The sequence below is a fragment of the Taeniopygia guttata genome, chromosome 3 (genome assembly GCF_048771995.1).
Source record: "Taeniopygia guttata chromosome 3, bTaeGut7.mat, whole genome shotgun sequence".
In the NCBI taxonomy this organism is placed as follows: domain Eukaryota; kingdom Metazoa; phylum Chordata; class Aves; order Passeriformes; family Estrildidae; genus Taeniopygia; species Taeniopygia guttata.
In genome coordinates this window covers 1,982,593-2,004,079 of record NC_133027.1, presented here as the reverse complement: position 1 = coordinate 2,004,079, position 21,487 = coordinate 1,982,593, and the positions used below count along the sequence as shown (strand labels likewise).

Here is a 21,487-nt window from a genome sequence, read left to right as displayed (position 1 = left end):
CATGGACCTTCAACCCCATCTCTTCCAACCCCAAAATCCTTTGATTTTCCAACCTTTCCTTGGACACTCCCAAGGATTCTCCGGGAATTCCAGCCCAGCCAGGAATTCCTTCCCCATATCCCACAAATTTTCCCATTTTTCCCGGATTTTTTTTGGAACCCGTCTCCACATCCTGACCTTTCTCGTGGCTTTTGTTTTGACAGAATTTTCCTTAATTTTTTTTTATTTTTCCCACTTTTTTCCTGCCATTCCAGGGGTTTGGAATGCTGCTGATGGAGGAGGCGGAGAGGATCGCCAGGGAGGAACACGGGGCACGGAAAATCGCCGTAATTTCAGGTATTTTCGTTAAAATAAATCCTTTGGGGATTTATTTTTTTTTTTTAAGATATTTTTCTCTTAATCTGAAAATAACCGGGGAATGTGTCCGGAATTTTCCCGGAGAAAAGCTGGGATAAAAAACTGGAAAAATTCCCATTTTTCCTGACAGCAGAGGGAGAATTTTGGGTTGGAATTGATGGGATTTTGGGAACTCAAGGAAAGCTTTTTTTCCATCCTATGGAATACAATAATTTAATATAAATTCAAATTTTGGGGAATGATGGGCAGAGGAATTTGTGTTTCCGTAAGAATTCCGGGGGATTTAACAGCAGAGGGGTTTTTTTTGGGAAAAAATTCCTCATTTTCTGTTTACCCACCAAAAAAAAGCAAAACAAAAAAAAAACCCCAAAAATCAGAAATCCACATACAACGTGCGGGAAGAGCCGGATGCGCCAAGGGAATTTTCGGGATTTTCGGGATAGGTTTGGTGCCGGTCTGAATTGGGAATTCCACCTGGAATTCCGGAATTCCATGATTCTTTTTCCTAATAATTTCCCTATTCCTGTTTGGTGTCAGTTTGAACTGGGAATTCCACGTGAATTCCGGAATTCCACGATTCTTTTTCCCAGTAATTTCCATATTCCTGTTTGGTGCCGGTCTGAACTGGGAATTCCACCCGAATTCCAGAATTCCACGATTCTTTTTCCCAATAATTTCAGTATTCCTTTTTGGTGCCAGTCTGAACTGGGAATTCCACCTGGATTCCAGAATTCCATGATTTCGTCTCCCAATAATTTCCCTATTCCTGTTTGGTGTCAGTTTGAACTGGGAATTCCACCTGGATTCCGGAATTCCACGATTCTTTTTCCCAATAATTTCCCTGTTCCTGTTTGGTGTCAGTTTGAACTGGGAATTCCACCTGGATTCCGGAATTCCACGATTCTTTTTCCCAATAATTTCCATATTCCTGTTTGGTGTCAGTTTGAACTGGGAATTCCACCCGGATTCCGGAATTCCATGATTCTGTCTCCCAATAATTTCCAGATTTTTTTGGTGCCGCTCTGAACTGGGAATTCCACCTGGATTCCAGAATTCCACGATTCTTTTTCCCAATAATTTCCATATTCCTGTTTGGTGCCGGTCTGAACTGGGAATTCCACCTGAATTCCGGAATTCCACGATTCTTTTTCCCAATAATTTCCATATTCCTGTTTGGTGTCAGTCTGAACTGGGAATTCCACCCGGATTCCAGAATTCCATGATTTCGTCTCCCAATAATTTCCATATTCCTGTTTGGTGCCGGTTTGAACTGGGAATTCCACCTGGATTCCGGAATTCCATGATTCTTTTTCCCAATAATTTCCATATTCCTGTTTGGTGCCGCTCTGAACTGGGAATTCCACCTGGATTCCGGAATTCCATGATTCCATAACCCAGTCCTTTCCCAGTTTCTGGTGCTGTTTGGTGCCAGTTTGAACTGGGAATTCCACCTGAATTCCAGAATTCCACGATTCTTTTTCCCAATAATTTCCATATTCCTGTTTGGTGCCGGTTTGAACTGGGAATTCCCCCCGGATTCCGTTGGTATCCCGGGAGTGCCGAAATTCCTGCAGTTTCTCCACGATCCGCAGCTTTTCCAGCTGTTTCCTTGGAGATGCTGAATTCCCGTCCCGCTGGAATTTTTATCCGGAATAAATCCGCCCCCAGGAGCTTTTCCTCCGTCAGAGGACGGAATTTTGGGGTCTGAAATGGAATTTTTTATGTGGGAGTCGGATCAAAGCTGCGTTTCCAACAGAAAAGGGTTTTTCCAAAAGGAAAAATACGGAATTTTGAGAAATTCCTGGATCCAGCCTGGAGAAATCCCTGGATCCAAACCTGGAGAAATCCCTGGATCCAATCCTGGAGGTGGGAATGGAGAAATTCCTGGATCCAATCCTGGAGAAATCCCTGGATCCAATCCTGGAGAAATCCCTGGATTTAAACCTGGAGGTGGGAATGATGAAATCCCTGGATCCAAACCTGGAGAAATTCCTGGATCCAAACCTGGAGAAATCCCTGGATCCAATCCTGGAGAAATTCCTGGATCCAAACCTGGAGAAATTCCTGGATCCAAAGCTGGAGAAATTCCTGGATCCAAACCTGGAGAAATCCCTGGATCCAAACCTTGAGATGGGAATGATGAAATTCCTGGATCCAAACCTGGAGAAATTCCTGGATCCAAACCTGGAGAAATCCCTGGATCCAACCCTGGAGAAATTCCGGGATCCAAACCTGGAGAAATCCCTGGATCCAAACCTGGAGAAATTCCTGGATCCAAACCTGGAGAAATTCCTGGATCCAAACCTGGAGAAATCCCTGGATCCAAACCTGGAGGTGGGAATGGAGAAATCCCTGGATCCAAACCTGGAGAAATCCCTGGATCCCAACGTGGAGAAATCCCTGGATCCAAACCTGGAGAAATCCCTGGATTGAAACCTGGAGAAATCCCTGGATCCAAACCTGGAGAAATTCCTGGATCCAAACCTGGAGAAATCCCTGGATCCAGAGCTGGAGAAATTCCTGGATCCACACCTGGAGAAATTCCTGGATCCAAACCTGGAGAAATTCTGGATCCAAACCTGGAGAAATCCCTGGATCCAAACCTGGAGTAATTCCTGGATCCAATCCTGGAGAAATTCCTGGATCCAAATCTGGAGGTGAGACATCCCTGGATCCAAACTTGGAGAAATCTCTTGATCCAATTCTGGAGAAATCCCTGGATCCAAACCTGGAGAAATCCCTGGATTCAAACTTGGAGGTGGGAATGGAGAAATTCCCGGATCCAAACCTGGAGAAATTCCTGGATTCAAACCTGGAGAAATTCCTGGATCCAAACCTGGAGAAATTCCCGGATCCAAACCTGGAGAAATTCCTGGATCCAAACCTGGAGAAATTGTGGCACAGGAGATGTCACAATCCTGAAAAAACTGGGAATTCTGTGCTGGAATTCTGGAATTCTGGAATTCCCAGAAGTAGGAGTGGGGTTGGATCAGAGCTGGGAACATTTTCTGGGAATTCCAAAGGAATTGTTCTTCCCTTCCATGGGAATGTCGAGCTCTGAGTGTGTCCGAATCCCAAATTTCCTTCGTGTTTTCGGTCCAAGAATTCCTGGATTTATATCCAGTGGGATTTGTGCATTTCCCTGGATGCTGATATCCCTGGATCCCGTTATCCCTGTTTCCCGTTATCCCGGATCCCATTATCCCAAATCCCATTTTCCCTGGATCCCAGTATCCCAGAATCCCATTTTCCCTGGATCCCGTTATCCTGGATCCCGTTATCCCTGGATCCCATTTTCCCTGGATTTTTCTTCCCTCGATCCCGTTATCCCGGATCCTGTTATCCCGGATCCCATTATCCCTGGATCCCGTTTTCCCTGGATCCCGTTATCCTGGATCCCGTTATCCCAGAATCGCATTTTCCCAGAATCCCGTTATCCTGGATCCCATTTTCCCAAAATCCCATTTTCCCTGGATCCCGTTATCCTGGATCCATTTTCCCAGAATCCCATTTTCCCCGGATCCCATTTTCCCTGATTCCCATTTTCCCTGGATTTTTTTTCCCTGGATCCCGTTATCCCAGAATCCCGTTATCCTGGATACCATTATCCATAGATCCCATTTTCCCCGGATCCATTTTCCCTGGATCCCATTTTCCCAGAATCCCATTTTCCCAAAATCCCATTATCCCGGATCCCATTATCCTGGATCCCATTATCCTGGATCCCATTTTCCGTGAATCCCATTTTCCCTGGATCCCGTTTTCCCTGGATCTCATTATCCCAGAATCCCATTTTCCCTGGATCCCGTTATCTCTGGATCCCATTTTCCCAGAATCCCCATTTTCCCTGGATCCCATTTTCCCCGGATCCCATTTTCCCTGGATCCCGTTATCCCAGAATCCCATTTTCCCTGGATCCATTTTCCCAGAATCCCATTTTCCCTGGATCCCATTATCCTGGATCCCATTTTCCCTGGATTTTTTTTCCCTCGATCCCGTTATCCTGGATCCCGTTATCCCTGGATCCTGTTTCCCCAGAATCCCATTTTCCCAGGATCCCGTTATCCCTGGTTCCCATTATCCCTGGATCCGTTTTCCCTGATTCCCATTTTCCCTGGATTTTTTTTCCCTTGATCCCATTTTCCCTGGATCCCATTATCCCTGGATCCATTTTCCCTGATTCCCATTTTCCCTGGATCCCATTTTTCCAGAATCCCATTATCCCTGGATCCCATTATCCTGGACCCCATTTTCCCTGGATTTTTTTTCCCAGAATCCCATTTTCCCTGGATCCCATTTTCCCTGGATTTTTTTTCCCTTGATCCCATTTTTCCTGGATCCCATTTTCCCAAAATCCCATTTTCCCCGGATCCCATTATCCCAGAATCCCATTTTCCCTTGATCCCATTTTCCCAGAATCCCATTTTCCCTGGATCCCGTTATCCCGAATCCCGTTATCCTGGATCCCGTTATCCCTGGATCCCATTATCCCGAATTTTTTTTCCCTCGATCCCATTTTCCCTGGATCCCGTTATCCCAGAATCCCATTTTCCCTGATTCCCATTTTCCCTGGATCCCATTTTCCCTGGATCCCATTTTCCCTGGATCCCATTTTCCCTGGATCCCATTTTCCCTGGATCCCATTTTCCCTGGATCCCGTTTTCCCTGGATCCCGTTATCCTGGATCCCATTTTCCCTGGATCCCATTTTCCCAAAATCCCATTTTCCCCGAATCCCGTTATCCCTGGATCCCGTTTTCCCTAGATCCCGTTATCCAGGATCCCGTTATCCTGGATCCCGTTATCCTGGATCCCATTTTCCCTGGATCCCGTTATCCCAGAATCCCACTATCCCTGGATCCCTTTTTCCCTGGATTTTTTTTTCCCTGGATCCCATTATCCCCGGATCCCGTTATCCCCGGATCCCGTTATCCCTGGATCCCGTTATCCCTGGATCCCATTTTCCCTGAATCCCATTTTCCCTGGATCCCGTTTTCCCTTGATCCCGTTATCCTGGATCCCATTTTCCCTGGATCCCATTTTCCCAAAATCCCATTTTCCCTGGATCCCATTTTCCCTGGATTTTTTTTCCCTGGATCCCGTTATCCCAGAATCCCGTTTTCCTGGATCCCATTTTCCCTGGATTTTTTTTCCCAAAATCCCATTTTCCCTTGATCCCATTTTCCCAGAATCCCATTTTCCCTAGATCCCATTATCCCAGAATCCCATTTTCCCAGAATCCCATTATCCCGGGATCCCATTTTCCCTGGATTTTTTTTCCCTGGATCCCGTTATCCCGAATCCCCTTTTTCCCTGGATCCCGTTATCCCGAATCCCATTTTCCCAGAATCCCATTATCCTGGATCCCGTTTTTCCTGGATCCCGTTATCCCTGGATCCCGTTATCCCAGAATCCCGTTATCCTGGATCCCATTTTCCCCGGATCCCATTATCCTGGATCCCATTTTCCCTGGATTTTTTTTCCCTTGATCCCGTTTTCCCTGGATCCCATTTTCCCAGAATCCCATTTTCCCAAAATCCCATTTTCCCTGGATCCCATTATCCCGAATTTTTTTTCCCTGGATCCCATTTTCCCTGGATCCCATTTTCCCAGAATCCCATTTTCCCTGGATCCCATTTTCCCCGGATCCATTTTCCCTGGATCCCATTTTCCCTGGATCCCATTTTCCCAGAATCCCATTATCCTATATCCCATTTTCCCTGGATCCCATTTTCCCTGGATCCCATTTTCCCAAAATCCCATTTTCCCTGGATTTTTTTTCCCTGGATCCCGTTATCCCCGAATCCCGTTATCCCCGGATCCCATTATCCCAGATCCCGTTATCCTGGATCCCATTTTCCCTGGATCCCGTTATCCCAGAATCCCATTTTCCCTGGGTCCCATTATCACGGATCCCGTTATCCCGGATCCCATTTTCCCTGGATCCCATTTTCCCAGAATCCCATTATCCTATATCCCATTTTCCCTGGATCCCATTTTCCCTGGATCCCATTTTCCCAAAATCCCATTTTCCCTGGATTTTTTTTCCCTGGATCCCGTTATCCCTGGATCCCGTTATCCCTGGATCCCGTTATCCTGGATCCCATTTTCCCAGAATCCCATTTTCCCTGGATCCCGTTATCCCTGATTCCCATTTTCCCAGAATCCCATTTTCCCTGGATCCCATTATCCCTGGATCCATTTTCCCTGATTCCCATTTTCCCTGATTCCCATTTTCCCAGAATCCCATTTTCCCAAAATCCCATTTTCCCTGAATCCCATTATCCCAAATTTTTTTTCCCTCGATCCCGTTATCCTGGATCCCATTTTCCCAGAATCCCATTTTTCGTGGATCCCATTATCCATAGATCCCGTTATCCCAGAATCCCATTATCCCGAATCCCATTATCCTGGATCCCATTATCCCTGGATCCCATTTTCCCAGAATCCCATTATCCCAAAATCCCATTTTCCCTGGATCCCATTATCCCTGGATCCCATTTTCCCAGAATCCCGTTTCCCCTGGATCCCGTTATCCCGGATCCATTTTCCCTGGATCCCATTTTCCCAGAATCCCATTATCCTGGATCCCATTTTCCTGGATTTTCTTTCCCTCGATCCCGTTATCCCTGGATCCCATTATCCCGAATCCCATTTTCCCTGATTCCCATTTTCCCTGGATCCCATTTTCCCTGGATCCCATTATCCCGGATCCCGTTTTCCCAGAATCCCATTTTCCCTGTATTTTTTTTCCCGTGATCCCATTTTCCCTGGATCCCATGATCCTGAATCCCATTTTCCCCGGATCCCGTTATCCTGGATCCTGTTATCCCGGATCCCATTTTCCCAGAATCCCATTTTCCCTGGATCCCATTTTCCCAAAATCCCATTTTCCCCGGATCCCATTATCCCAAATTTTTTTCCCCGGGATATTTGCACCCCCTTTCCCTCTCCAGCTCCATCCTTCCCCCAAACCCTCCGAATCCATCCAGGAATCCCTTTTCCCTTTTCCCAAAAATCCCTTTTCCCGACCTTTTCCCACCATTCCAACCCTTCCACCGCCCCTCCCCCTCTCCGAATCCGCAATTTTCCCATTTTTCCCTTTTTTTCCGGCTCATTTCAGGTAATTTTCCGCTCCAGCGGTGCCTTTGTTCCGCGGGCGGGAGCGGAATGGGAATTCCAGCTGGAAAATCCCATTTTTCCCTTTGCCTTTTGTTGGTTTTGTGGGTTTTTTTGGGGGGGAAAAGTGATTTTTGGGGTTTTTTTCTTTTTTCCCTGCTCCAAATTTCCTCCTTTATTCCCACTTCAAACCCAACGGAAAAAATTCCGGGATTTTATCCTGTGGTGTCCACAGGGTGTTGAAAATATAGGGAATGTGGGAATCCTTAGGGAATGTGGAGAATTCCTTTCCTTTCTTTCCTTTTTTTTCCCCTTTCTTTCCTTTTTTTCCTTTTTTTTTCCTTTTTTTCCCTTTTTTTTCCCTTTTTCCTTTCCCTTTTTCCTTTCCCTTGTTCCTTTCCCTTTTTTTCTTTCCCTTTTTTCATTTCCCTTTTTCCTTCCCTTTCCCTTTTTCCTTTTTCCTTTCCCTTTTTCCTTTCCCTTGTTCCTTTCCCTTTTTTTCTTTCCCTTTTTTCATTTCCCTTTTTCCTTCCCTTTCCCTTTTTCCTTTTTCCATTCCCTTTTTCCCTTCCTTTCCCTTTTTTTTCCTTTCCATTTTTCCTTTCCCTTTTTCCTTTCCATTCCCTTTTTTCCCTTACCTTTCCCTTTTCCCCTTCCTTTCCTTTCCTTTCCTTTCAATTTTTTTTCCTTTCCCTTTTCCCTTTCCCTCTTTTTCCCTTCGTTTCCCTATTTCTTCCCTTCCTTTCCCTTTTTCCTTTTTCCATTCCCTTTTTCCCTTTTTTTCCGTTCCTTTCCCTTTTTTCCCTTCCTTTCCCATTTTTCCCCCTTTCCTTTCCCCTTTCCCCTTTCCCTTTTTCCTTTCCCTTTTTTCCTTTCCCTTTTTCGTTCCCTTTTCCCTTTCCCTGTTTTTCTTTCCCTTTTTCCTTTCCCTTTTTTCCCCTTCCTTTCCCTATTTCTTCCCTTCCTTTCCCTTTTTTTCCTTCCCTTTCCCTTTTTCCTTTTTCCATTCCCTTTTTTCCCTTCCTTTCCCTTATTTTTCCCTTTCCTTTCCCTTTTTCCTTTCCCTTCCCTTTTTCCTTTCCCATTTCCCATTATTTTCATTCCCCATTTTCCTTTCCTTTCCTTTTCTTCCCCATTTTCCTTCCCTTTTTTTATTTCACTTTTTTTCGTTTTCCTTTTTTTTAATTCCCTTTTTCCTTTCCCTTTTCCCCTTTCCTTTCCCTTTTTTCCTTTCCTTTCCCTTTTTCCTTTGCCTTTTTCCTTCCCTTTCCTTCCCTTCCCTTTCCCTTTTTCCCTTCTTTTCCCTTTTTTCCCTTCCTTTCCCATTTTCCTTTCCTTTCCTTTCCTTTCCTTTCCTTTCCTTTCCTTTCCTTTCCTTTCCTTTCCTTTCCTTTCCTTTCCTTTCCTTTCCTTTCCTTTCCTTTCCTTTCCTTTCCTTTCCTTTCCTTTCCTTTCCTTTCCTTTCCTTTCCTTTCCTTTCCTTTCCTTTCCTTTCCCATTTTCCTTTCCCATTTTCCTTTCCTTTCCTTTCCTTTCCTTTCCTTTCCTTTCCTTTCCTTTCCTTTCCTTTCCTTTCCTTTCCTTTCCTTTCCTTTCCTTTCCTTTCCTTTCCTTTCCTTTCCTTTCCTTTCCTTTCCTTTCCTTTCCTTCCCTTCCCTTCCCTTCCCTTCCCTTTTTCCCTTTCCTTTCCCTTCCTTTTCCTTTTTCCGTTCCATTTTTCCCTTCCTTTCCCTTTTTCCTTTCCCTTTTTCCTTTCCTTTTTTTTTTCTTTCCCTTTTTTCCATTCCCTTTTTTTTCCTTTCCATTTTTCCTTCCCCTTTTCCTTTCCCTGTTTTTTCTTTTCCATTTTTCCTTTCCCTTTTTTTCCCTTCCTTTCCCTTTTTTTTCCCTTTCCCCTTTTTTCCTTTCCTTTCCTTTTTTTTCCTTTCCTTTCCCTTTTTCCTTTTCCTTTTTCCTTCCCTTTCCCTTTTTTCCCCTTCTCTTTCCCTTTTTTTCTCTTCCTTTCCCTTTTTTTCCTTTTCTTTCCCTTTTTTTTCTTTCCTTTTTTTCCTTTCCCTTTTTCCTTTCCCATTTTTTCCTTTCCCTTTTTCCTTTCCCATTTTTTCCTTTCCGTTTTTTTTCCTTCCCCTTTTTCCTTTCCCTTTTCCCTTTCCCTGTTTTTCTTTCCCTTTTTTTCCTTCCCCTTTTTTCCCCCTTCCTTTCCCTATTTCTTCCCTTCCTTTCCCTTTATCCTTTTTCCATTCCCTTTTTCCCTTTCTTTTCCCTTTTTTTCCTTTCCCTTCCCTTTTTCCTTTCCCATTTCCCATTATTTTCCTTCCCCATTTTCCTTTCCCTTTTTCCTTTCCCTTTTTTCTCTTTCCCTTTTTCCTTACCCTGTTTTTCTTTCCCTTTTTTCCCTTCCTTTCCCATTTTTCCCCCTTTCCCTTTCCCCTTTCCCTTTCCCCTTTCCCTTTCCCTTTTTCCTTTCCCTTTTTCCTTTCCCTTTATTCTTTCCCTTTTTTTCCTTTCCCCTTTTTTCCTTCCCCTTTTTCCTTCCCCTTTTATTTTCCTTTCCCTTTTTTCCCTTCCTTTCCTTTTTTCCCCCTTCTTTTCCCTTTTTTCCCCTTCCTTTCCCTATTTCCTTTTTCCATTCCCTTTTTCCCTTTTTTTCCTTCCCTTTCCCTTTTTCCTTTCCCTTTTTCCTTTCCCTTTTTTCTTTCTCTTTTTCCTTTCCCTTTTTTTTATTTCCCTTTTTTTCCTTTCTCTTTTTTTTCCTTTCCCTTTTTCCTTTCCCTTTTTTTCCCCTTCCTTTCCCTTTTTCCCTTTCCTTTCCCTTTTTCCTTTGCCTTTTTCCTTCCCTTCCCTTCCCTTCCCTTCCCTTTCCCTTTCCCTTTTTTTTCCTTTCCCTTATTCCTTTCTCTATTTTTCTTTCCCTTTTTTTCCTTTCCTTTCCCTTTTTCCTTTCCCTTCCCATTTTCCTTTCCCATTTTCCTTTCCCCATTTTCCTTCCCCATTTTCCCATTTTCTTTTCCCATTTCCCAATATTTTCCTTCCCTATTTCCTTCCCCATTTTCCCATTTTCCTTTTCCATTTCCCATTTCCCATTTCCTATTTCCCATTTCCCTTCCCCTTTTTCCATCCTTCCCCCCAAAAAAACCCAAAAAAACCCCAAATCCTGACCCTAAACTGCGAATTTTTCCGGAATCGGATTAACCGGGATAAACCAATCCAAACTGGGATTTGGGGAGTCCAAACTGGGATTTGGGGAGTCCAAACTGGGATTTGGGGAGTCCAAACTGGGATTTGGGGAGTCCAAACTGGGATTCAGCCAATCCAAACTGGGATTTGGGGAGTCCAAACTGGGATTTGGGGAGTCCAAACTGGGATTTGGGGAGTCCAAACTGGGATTTGGGGAGTCCAAACTGGGATTCAGCCAATCCAAACTGGGATTTGGGGAGTCCAAACTGGGATTTGGGGAGTCCAAACTGGGATTCAGCCAATCCAAACTGGGATTTGGGGAGTCCAAACTGGGATTTGGGGAGTCCAAACTGGGATTTGGGGAGTCCAAACTGGGATTTGGGGAATCCAAACTGGGATTTGGGGAGTCCAAACTGGGATTTGGGGAGTCCAAACTGGGATTTGGGGAGTCCAAACTGGGATTTGGGGAGTCCAAACTGGGATTCAGCCAATCCAAACTGGGATTTGGGGAGTCCAAACTGGGATTTGGGGAATCCAAACTGGGATTTGGGGAGTCCAAACTGGGATTCAGCCAATCCAAACTGGGATTTGGGGAGTCCAAACTGGGATTTGGGGAATCCAAACTGGGATTTGGGGAGTCCAAACTGGGATTTGGGGAATCCAAACTGGGATTTGGGGAGTCCAAACTGGGATTTGGGGAGTCCAAACTGGGATTCAGCCAATCCAAACTGGGATTTGGGGAGTCCAAACTGGGATTTGGGGAGTCCAAACTGGGATTTGGGGAATCCAAACTGGGATTTGGGGAGTCCAAACTGGGATTTGGGGAGTCCAAACTGGGATTCAGCCAATCCAAACTGGGATTTGGGGAACCCAAACTGGGATTTGGGGAGTCCAAACTGGGATTTGGGGAATCCAAACTGGGATTTGGGGAGTCCAAACTGGGATTTGGGGAGTCCAAACTGGGATTCAGCCAATCCAAACTGGGATTTGGGGAATCCAAACTGGGATTTGGGGAGCCCAAACTGGGATTTGGGGAGTCCAAACTGGGATTCAGCCAATCCAAACTGGGATTTGGGGAGTCCAAACTGGGATTGGGAGAGTCCAAACTGGGATTCAGCCAATCCAAACTGGGATTTGGGGAGTCCAAACTGGGATTTGGGGAGTCCAAACTGGGATTTGGGGAGTCCAAACTGGGATTCAGCCAATCCAAACTGGGATTTGGGGAGTCCAAACTGGGATTTGGGGAGTCCAAACTGGGATTTGGGGAGTCCAAACTGGGATTTGGGGAGTCCAAACTGGGATTTGGGGAGTCCAAACTGGGATTTGGGGAGTCCAAACTGGGATTTGGGGAGTCCAAACTGGGATTTGGGGAGTCCAAACTGGGATTTGGGGAATCCAAACTGGGATTTGGGGAGTCCAAACTGGGATTTGGGGAGTCCAAACTGGGATTCAGCCAATCCAAACTGGGATTTGGGGAGCCCAAACTGGGATTTGGGGAGTCCAAACTGGGATTTGGGGAGTCCAAACTGGGATTCAGCCAATCCAAACTGGGATTTGGGGAGTCCAAACTGGGATTTGGGGAGTCCAAACTGGGATTTGGGGAGTCCAAACTGGGATTCAGCCAATCCAAACTGGGATTTGGGGAGTCCAAACTGGGATTTGGGGAGTCCAAACTGGGATTTGGGGAGTCCAAACTGGGATTTGGGGAGTCCAAACTGGGATTTGGGGAGTCCAAACTGGGATTCAGCCAATCCAAACTGGGATTTGGGGAGTCCAAACTGGGATTTGGGGAGTCCAAACTGGGATTCAGCCAATCCAAACTGGGATTTGGGGAGTCCAAACTGGGATTTGGGGAACCCAAACTGGGATTTGGGGAGTCCAAACTGGGATTCAGCCAGTCCAAACTGGGATTTGGGGAGTCCAAACTGGGATTTGGGGAGTCCAAACTGGGATTTGGGGAGTCCAAACTGGGATTTGGGGAGTCCAAACTGGGATTTGGGGAGTCCAAACTGGGATTTGGGGAGTCCAAACTGGGATTTGGGGAGTCCAAACTGGGATTTGGGGAGTCCAAACTGGGATTCAGCCAATCCAAACTGGGATTTGGGGAGTCCAAACTGGGATTTGGGGAGTCCAAACTGGGATTTGGGGAGTCCAAACTGGGATTCAGCCAATCCAAACTGGGATTTGGGGAGTCCAAACTGGGATTCAGCCAATCCAAACTGGGATTTGGGGAGTCCAAACTGGGATTCAGCCAATCCAAACTGGGATTTGGGGAGTCCAAACTGGGATTTGGGGAATCCAAACTGGGATTCAGCCAATCCAAACTGGGATTTGGGGAGTCCAAACTGGGATTCAGCCAATCCAAACTGGGATTTGGGGAGTCCAAACTGGGATTTGGGGAGTCCAAACTGGGATTTGGGGAGTCCAAACTGGGATTTGGGGAGTCCAAACTGGGATTCAGCCAATCCAAACTGGGATTTGGGGAGTCCAAACTGGGATTCAGCCAATCCAAACTGGGATTTGGGGAGTCCAAACTGGGATTTGGGGAGTCCAAACTGGGATTTGGGGAGTCCAAACTGGGATTTGGGGAGTCCAAACTGGGATTTGGGGAGTCCAAACTGGGATTCAGCCAGTCCAAACTGGGATTCAGCCAATCCAAACTGGGATTCAGCCAATCCAAACTGGGATTTGGGGAGTCCAAACTGGGATTCAGCCAATCCAAACTGGGATTTGGGGAGTCCAAACTGGGATTCAGCCAATCCAAACTGGGATTTGGGGAATCCAAACTGGGATTTGGGGAGTCCAAACTGGGATTTGGGGAGTCCAAACTGGGATTTGGGGAGTCCAAACTGGGATTCAGCCAATCCAAACTGGGATTTGGGGAATCCAAACTGGGATTTGGGGAATCCAAACTGGGATTTGGGGAGTCCAAACTGGGATTTGGGGAGTCCAAACTGGGATTTGGGGAGTCCAAACTGGGATTTGGGGAGTCCAAACTGGGATTCAGCCAATCCAAACTGGGATTTGGGGAGTCCAAACTGGGATTTGGGGAGTCCAAACTGGGATTTGGGGAATCCAAACTGGGATTTGGGGAGTCCAAACTGGGATTTGGGGAGTCCAAACTGGGATTTGGGGAATCCAAACTGGGATTTGGGGAGTCCAAACTGGGATTTGGGGAGTCCAAACTGGGATTTGGGGAGTCCAAACTGGGATTCAGCCAATCCAAACTGGGATTTGGGGAGTCCAAACTGGGATTTGGGGAATCCAAACTGGGATTTGGGGAGTCCAAACTGGGATTTGGGGAGTCCAAACTGGGATTTGGGGAGTCCAAACTGGGATTTGGGGAGTCCAAACTGGGATTCAGCCAATCCAAACTGGGATTTGGGGAGTCCAAACTGGGATTCAGCCAATCCAAACTGGGATTTGGGGAGTCCAAACTGGGATTTGGGGAGTCCAAACTGGGATTTGGGGAGTCCAAACTGGGATTTGGGGAGTCCAAACTGGGATTTGGGGAGTCCAAACTGGGATTTGGGGAGTCCAAACTGGGATTTGGGGAGTCCAAACTGGGATTTGGGGAATCCAAACTGGGATTCAGCCAATCCAAACTGGGATTTGGGGAGTCCAAACTGGGATTTGGGGAGTCCAAACTGGGATTTGGGGAGTCCAAACTGGGATTTGGGGAGTCCAAACTGGGATTTGGGGAATCCAAACTGGGATTTGGGGAGTCCAAACTGGGATTTGGGGAGTCCAAACTGGGATTTGGGGAGTCCAAACTGGGATTTGGGGAGTCCAAACTGGGATTTGGGGAGTCCAAACTGGGATTTGGGGAGTCCAAACTGGGATTCAGCCAATCCAAACTGGGATTTGGGGAGTCCAAACTGGGATTTGGGGAGTCCAAACTGGGATTTGGGGAGTCCAAACTGGGATTTGGGGAATCCAAACTGGGATTCAGCCAATCCAAACTGGGATTTGGGGAGTCCAAACTGGGATTTGGGGAGTCCAAACTGGGATTTGGGGAGTCCAAACTGGGATTTGGGGAGTCCAAACTGGGATTTGGGGAGTCCAAACTGGGATTTGGGGAGTCCAAACTGGGATTTGGGGAATCCAAACTGGGATTTGGGGAGTCCAAACTGGGATTTGGGGAGTCCAAACTGGGATTTGGGGAGTCCAAACTGGGATTTGGGGAGTCCAAACTGGGATTCAGCCAATCCAAACTGGGATTTGGGGAGTCCAAACTGGGATTTGGGGAGTCCAAACTGGGATTTGGGGAGTCCAAACTGGGATTTGGGGAGTCCAAACTGGGATTCAGCCAATCCAAACTGGGATTTGGGGAGTCCAAACTGGGATTTGGGGAGTCCAAACTGGGATTTGGGGAGTCCAAACTGGGATTTGGGGAGTCCAAACTGGGATTTGGGGAGTCCAAACTGGGATTTGGGGAGTCCAAACTGGGATTCAGCCAATCCAAACTGGGATTTGGGGAGTCCAAACTGGGATTTGGGGAGTCCAAACTGGGATTTGGGGAATCCAAACTGGGATTTGGGGAGTCCAAACTGGGATTTGGGGAGTCCAAACTGGGATTTGGGGAGTCCAAACTGGGATTTGGGGAGTCCAAACTGGGATTTGGGGAGTCCAAACTGGGATTTGGGGAGTCCAAACTGGGATTTGGGGAGTCCAAACTGGGATTTGGGGAGTCCAAACTGGGATTCAGCCAATCCAAACTGGGATTTGGGGAGTCCAAACTGGGATTCAGCCAATCCAAACTGGGATTCAGCCAATCCAAACTGGGATTTGGGGAGTCCAAACTGGGATTCAGCCAATCCAAACTGGGATTTGGGGAGTCCAAACTGGGATTTGGGGAGTCCAAACTGGGATTTGGGGAATCCAAACTGGGATTTGGGGAGTCCAAACTGGGATTTGGGGAGTCCAAACTGGGATTTGGGGAGTCCAAACTGGGATTTGGGGAGTCCAAACTGGGATTCAGCCAATCCAAACTGGGATTTGGGGAGTCCAAACTGGGATTCAGCCAATCCAAACTGGGATTTGGGGAGTCCAAACTGGGATTTGGGGAGTCCAAACTGGGATTTGGGGAGTCCAAACTGGGATTTGGGGAATCCAAACTGGGATTTGGGGAGTCCAAACTGGGATTTGGGGAGTCCAAACTGGGATTTGGGGAGTCCAAACTGGGATTTGGGGAATCCAAACTGGGATTCAGCCAATCCAAACTGGGATTTGGGGAATCCAAACTGGGATTTGGGGAGTCCAAACTGGTATTTGGGGAGTCCAAACTGGGATTTGGGGAGTCCAAACTGGGATTTGGGGAATCCAAACTGGGATTCAGCCAATCCAAACTGGGATTTGGGGAGTCCAAACTGGGATTTGGGGAGTCCAAACTGGGATTCAGCCAATCCAAACTGGGATTTGGGGAGTCCAAACTGGGATTTGGGGAGTCCAAACTGGGATTTGGGGAGTCCAAACTGGGATTCAGCCAATCCAAACTGGGATTTGGGGAGTCCAAACTGGGATTCAGCCAATCCAAACTGGGATTTGGGGAGTCCAAACTGGGATTTGGGGAGTCCAAACTGGGATTCAGCCAATCCAAACTGGGATTTGGGGAGTCCAAACTGGGATTTGGGGAGTCCAAACTGGGATTTGGGGAGTCCAAACTGGGATTTGGGGAGTCCAAACTGGGATTTGGGGAGTCCAAACTGGGATTTGGGGAGTCCAAACTGGGATTTGGGGAGTCCAAACTGGGATTTGGGGAGTCCAAACTGGGATTTGGGGAGTCCAAACTGGGATTCAGCCAATCCAAACTGGGATTTGGGGAGTCCAAACTGGGATTTGGGGAGTCCAAACTGGGATTTGGGGAGTCCAAACTGGGATTCAGCCAATCCAAACTGGGATTTGGGGAGTCCAAACTGGGATTCAGCCAATCCAAACTGGGATTTGGGGAGTCCAAACTGGGATTTGGGGAGTCCAAACTGGGATTCAGCCAATCCAAACTGGGATTTGGGGAGTCCAAACTGGGATTTGGGGAGTCCAAACTGGGATTTGGGGAGTCCAAACTGGGATTTGGGGAATCCAAACTGGGATTTGGGGAGTCCAAACTGGGATTTGGGGAGTCCAAACTGGGATTTGGGGAATCCAAACTGGGATTTGGGGAGTCCAAACTGGGATTTGGGGAGTCCAAACTGGGATTCAGCCAATCCAAACTGGGATTTGGGGAGTCCAAACTGGGATTTGGGGAGTCCAAACTGGGATTTGGGGAGTCCAAACTGGGATTCAGCCAATCCAAACTGGGATTTGGGGAGTCCAAACTGGGATTTGGGGAGTCCAAACTGGGATTTGGGGAGTCCAAACTGGGATTTGGGGAATCCAAACTGGGATTTGGGGAGTCCAAACTGGGATTTGGGGAGTCCAAACTGGGATTTGGGGAATCCAAACTGGGATTTGGGGAGTCCAAACTGGGATTTGGGGAGTCCAAACTGGGATTTGGGGAGTCCAAACTGGGATTTGGGGAGTCCAAACTGGGATTTGGGGAATCCAAACTGGGATTTGGGGAGTCCAAACTGGGATTCAGCCAATCCAAACTGGGATTTGGGGAGTCCAAACTGGGATTTGGGGAGTCCAAACTGGGATTTGGGGAGTCCAAACTGGGATTTGGGGAGTCCAAACTGGGATTTGGGGAGTCCAAACTGGGATTTGGGGAGTCCAAACTGGGATTTGGGGAGTCCAAACTGGGATTTGGGGAGTCCAAACTGGGATTTGGGGAATCCAAACTGGGATTTGGGGAGTCCAAACTGGGATTCAGCCAATCCAAACTGGGATTTGGGGAGTCCAAACTGGGATTTGGGGAGTCCAAACTGGGATTTGGGGAGTCCAAACTGGGATTTGGGGAATCCAAACTGGGATTTGGGGAGTCCAAACTGGGATTTGGGGAGTCCAAACTGGGATTTGGGGAGTCCAAACTGGGATTTGGGGAGTCCAAACTGGGATTTGGGGAGTCCAAACTGGGATTCAGCCAATCCAAACTGGGATTTGGGGAGTCCAAACTGGGATTTGGGGAGTCCAAACTGGGATTTGGGGAATCCAAACTGGGATTTGGGGAGTCCAAACTGGGATTTGGGGAGTCCAAACTGGGATTTGGGGAATCCAAACTGGGATTTGGGGAGTCCAAACTGGGATTTGGGGAGTCCAAACTGGGATTTGGGGAGTCCAAACTGGGATTTGGGGAATCCAAACTGGGATTTGGGGAGTCCAAACTGGGATTCAGCCAATCCAAACTGGGATTTGGGGAGTCCAAACTGGGATTTGGGGAATCCAAACTGGGATTTGGGGAGTCCAAACTGGGATTTGGGGAGTCCAAACTGGGATTTGGGGAATCCAAACTGGGATTTGGGGAGTCCAAACTGGGATTTGGGGAGTCCAAACTGGGATTGGGGGTGTCCAAACTGGGATTCAGCCAATCCAAACTGGGATTTGGGGAGTCCAAACTGGGATTCAGCCAATCCAAACTGGGATTTGGGGAGTCCAAACTGGGATTTGGGGAGTCCAAACTGGGATTCAGCCAATCCAAACTGGGATTTGGGGAGTCCAAACTGGGATTTGGGGAGTCCAAACTGGGATTTGGGGAGTCCAAACTGGGATTTGGGGAGTCCAAACTGGGATTCACCAATCCAAACTGGGATTTGGGGAGTCCAAACTGGGATTTGGGGAGTCCAAACTGGGATTTGGGGAGTCCAAACTGGGATTTGGGGAGTCCAAACTGGGATTTGGGGAGTCCAAACTGGGATTGGGGGTGTCCAAACTGGGATTCAGCCAATCCAAACTGGGATTTGGGGAGTCCAAACTGGGATTTGGGGAGTCCAAACTGGGATTTGGGGAGTCCAAACTGGGATTCAGCCAATCCAAACTGGGATTTGGGGAGTCCAAACTGGGATTTGGGGAGTCCAAACTGGGATTTGGGGAGTCCAAACTGGGATTTGGGGAATCCAAACTGGGATTCAGCCAATCCAAACTGGGATTTGGGGAGTCCAAACTGGGATTTGGGGAGTCCAAACTGGGATTCAGCCAATCCAAACTGGGATTTGGGGAGTCCAAACTGGGATTTGGGGAGTCCAAACTGGGATTCAGCCAATCCAAACTGGGATTCAGCAAAAATTATAAATATTTATTTTTTATATATTTATAAATAAATATAAATTTATTTCTAAATATGTATAAAAATATATAAATATATTTATAAATATAAATATAATTTATAAAATTTATATATTTATAAATATATTAAAATATGTAAATATATTTATAAATAAATATAAATTTATTTATAAATATATAAAAATATATAAATATATATTTCAATATAAATATAATTTATAAAATTTATATATTTATAAATATATTAAAATATAAATATATTTATAAGTAAATATAAATTTATTTATAATATTTTAAAATATATAAATATATTTATAAATATAAATATAATTTATAAAATTTATATATTTATAAATATATAAAAATATAAATATATTTATAAATAAATATAAATATTTATTTTTAATTTGGATATTTTAATATTTATATGGATAAATTTGCTCTGTGATCACCTGGAAGACGTGGTGTGGATTTGGGAATGGGATTTACCAAAATTATAAATATTTATTTTTATATATTTATAAAAAATATAATTTTAATTATAAATATATAAAAATATATAAATATATTTATAAATATAAATATAATTTATAAAATTTATATATTTATAAATATATAAAAATATAAATATATTTATAAATAAATCTAAATTTACTTATAAATATATAAAAATATATAAATATATATTTAAATATAAATATAATTTATAAAAATTATATATTTATAAATATATAAAAATATAAATATATTTATAAATAAATATAAATATTTATTTATAATTTGGGTATTTTAATATTTATATGGATAAAAAGGTTCTGTGGTCACCTGGAAGATGTGGTGCGGATTTGGGAATGGGATGTTCCAAAATTATAAATATTTAATTTTTTATATATTTATAAATAAATATAAATTTATCTATAATTATATAAAAATATATAAATATATTTATAAATATAAATATAACTGATAAAATTTATATATTTGTAAATATATAAAAATATAAATATATTTATAAATAAATATAAATATTTATTTATAATTATATAAAAATATATAAATATATTTAAAAATATAAATATAATTTATAAAATTTATATATTTATAAAAATATAAGTATATTTATAAACAAATATAAATATTTATTTATAATTATATAAAAATATATAAATATATATTTAAATATAAATATAATTTTTACAATTTATATATTTCTAAATATAAAAAATTTAAATATATTTATAAATAAATATTAATATTTATTTGCATTTTAACTATTTTAATATTTAATAACTTGGGACGAAAAACCAAATTCCACAATTCCAATCAAGATTTTTTTTAATTTTTGAATTAAATTTATGAATTTTAAGATCTGAGGAGTTTTATTTCTTATTTTTCAGCGTGAAAATTCACATTATTCTCATTTTTAAACTGGGAAATTTTTTCTATTTAACTAAATCGATTTAACGAGCTTAAATTTGCATAATTCAGCTAAATCCCCCACGGAATTAATTAAAAATAAAATTAATTTTTTTGTTTTTCTCCTGGCAGGTGTCGGGACGAGGAATTATTATCGGAAAATCGGCTACGAACTGGAAGGGCCCTACATGGTGAAAATGTTGGAATGACGAGCCCGGAAATTCATTCGGAAATTTTAATTTAACGACGGGAAAAAAGATGGAAAAATATTAAATTTAGTGGGGAAAAAAACAGGAGAAAATTTGAATTATTGGTGGGGAAAAACGGGAGAAAATCTGAATTATGGGTTGAAAAAAACAGGAAAAAATCCGAATTAAATGAGGAAAAAATCTGAATTATGGGTGGGAAAAAACAGGAAAAAATCCGAATTATGGGTGGGGAAAAACAGGAAAAAATCTGAATTAAATGAGGAAAAAATCCGAATTATGGGTGGGAAAAATGAGGAAAAAATCCGAATTATGGGTGGGGAAAAATAGGAGAAAATTCGAATTATGGGTGGGAAAAAAATGGAAAAAATCCGAATTAAATGAGGAAAAAAACCGAATTATGGGTGGGGAAAAAATGGAGAAAATCTGAATTATGGGTGGGGGAAAATGGGAAAAAATCTGAATTATGGGTGGAAAAAAATGGAAAAAATCAGAATTAAATGAAGAAAAAATCCGAATTATGGGTGGGGAAAAACGGGAGAAAATCCGAATTAAATGAGGAAAAAATCCAAATTATGGGTGGGGAAAAATGGGAGAAAATCTGAATTATGGGTGGGGAAAAATGGGGAAAAATCTGAATTATGGGTGGGGAAAAATGGGGAAAAATCTGAATTATGGGTGGGGAAAAATAGGAAAAAATCTGAATTATGGGTGGGGAAAAAATGGAAAAAAATCCGAATTAAATGAGGAAAAAATCTGAATTATGGGTGGAAAAAAACAGGAAAAAATCCGAATTAAATGAGGGAAAAATCCGAATTATGGGTGGGAAAAAACAGGAAAAAATCCAAATTATGGGTGGGAAAAAAATGGAAAAAATCCGAATTAAATGAGGAAAAAATTCGAATTATGGGTGGGGAAAAATGGGAGAAAATCCGAATTAAATGAGGAAAAAATCTGAATTATGGGTGGAAAAAAACAGGAAAAAATCCGAATTAAATGAGAAAAAAATCCGAATTATGGGTGGGGAAAAACAGGAGAAAATTCGAATTAAATGAG

At 43.8% G+C, this 21,487-nt stretch overlaps 1 protein-coding gene across 2 annotated transcripts in view; it reads left to right on the top strand.

The window, feature by feature from the left end:
* The window catches only part of ELP3 (elongator acetyltransferase complex subunit 3), a 145,760-nt gene extending 125,198 nt beyond the window's left edge, over positions 1-20,562 (top strand). For both annotated transcript variants that reach the window (XM_072926249.1, XM_072926250.1), the window contains exons 14-15: positions 255-336; positions 20,358-20,562. In XM_072926249.1, coding sequence (XP_072782350.1) covers positions 255-336; positions 20,358-20,434 — 159 coding nt within the window. In that variant the 3' untranslated portion in view covers positions 20,435-20,562. The remainder of the gene's footprint in view (positions 1-254; positions 337-20,357) is intronic.
* The last annotated feature ends 925 nt before the right edge of the window (positions 20,563-21,487 follow it).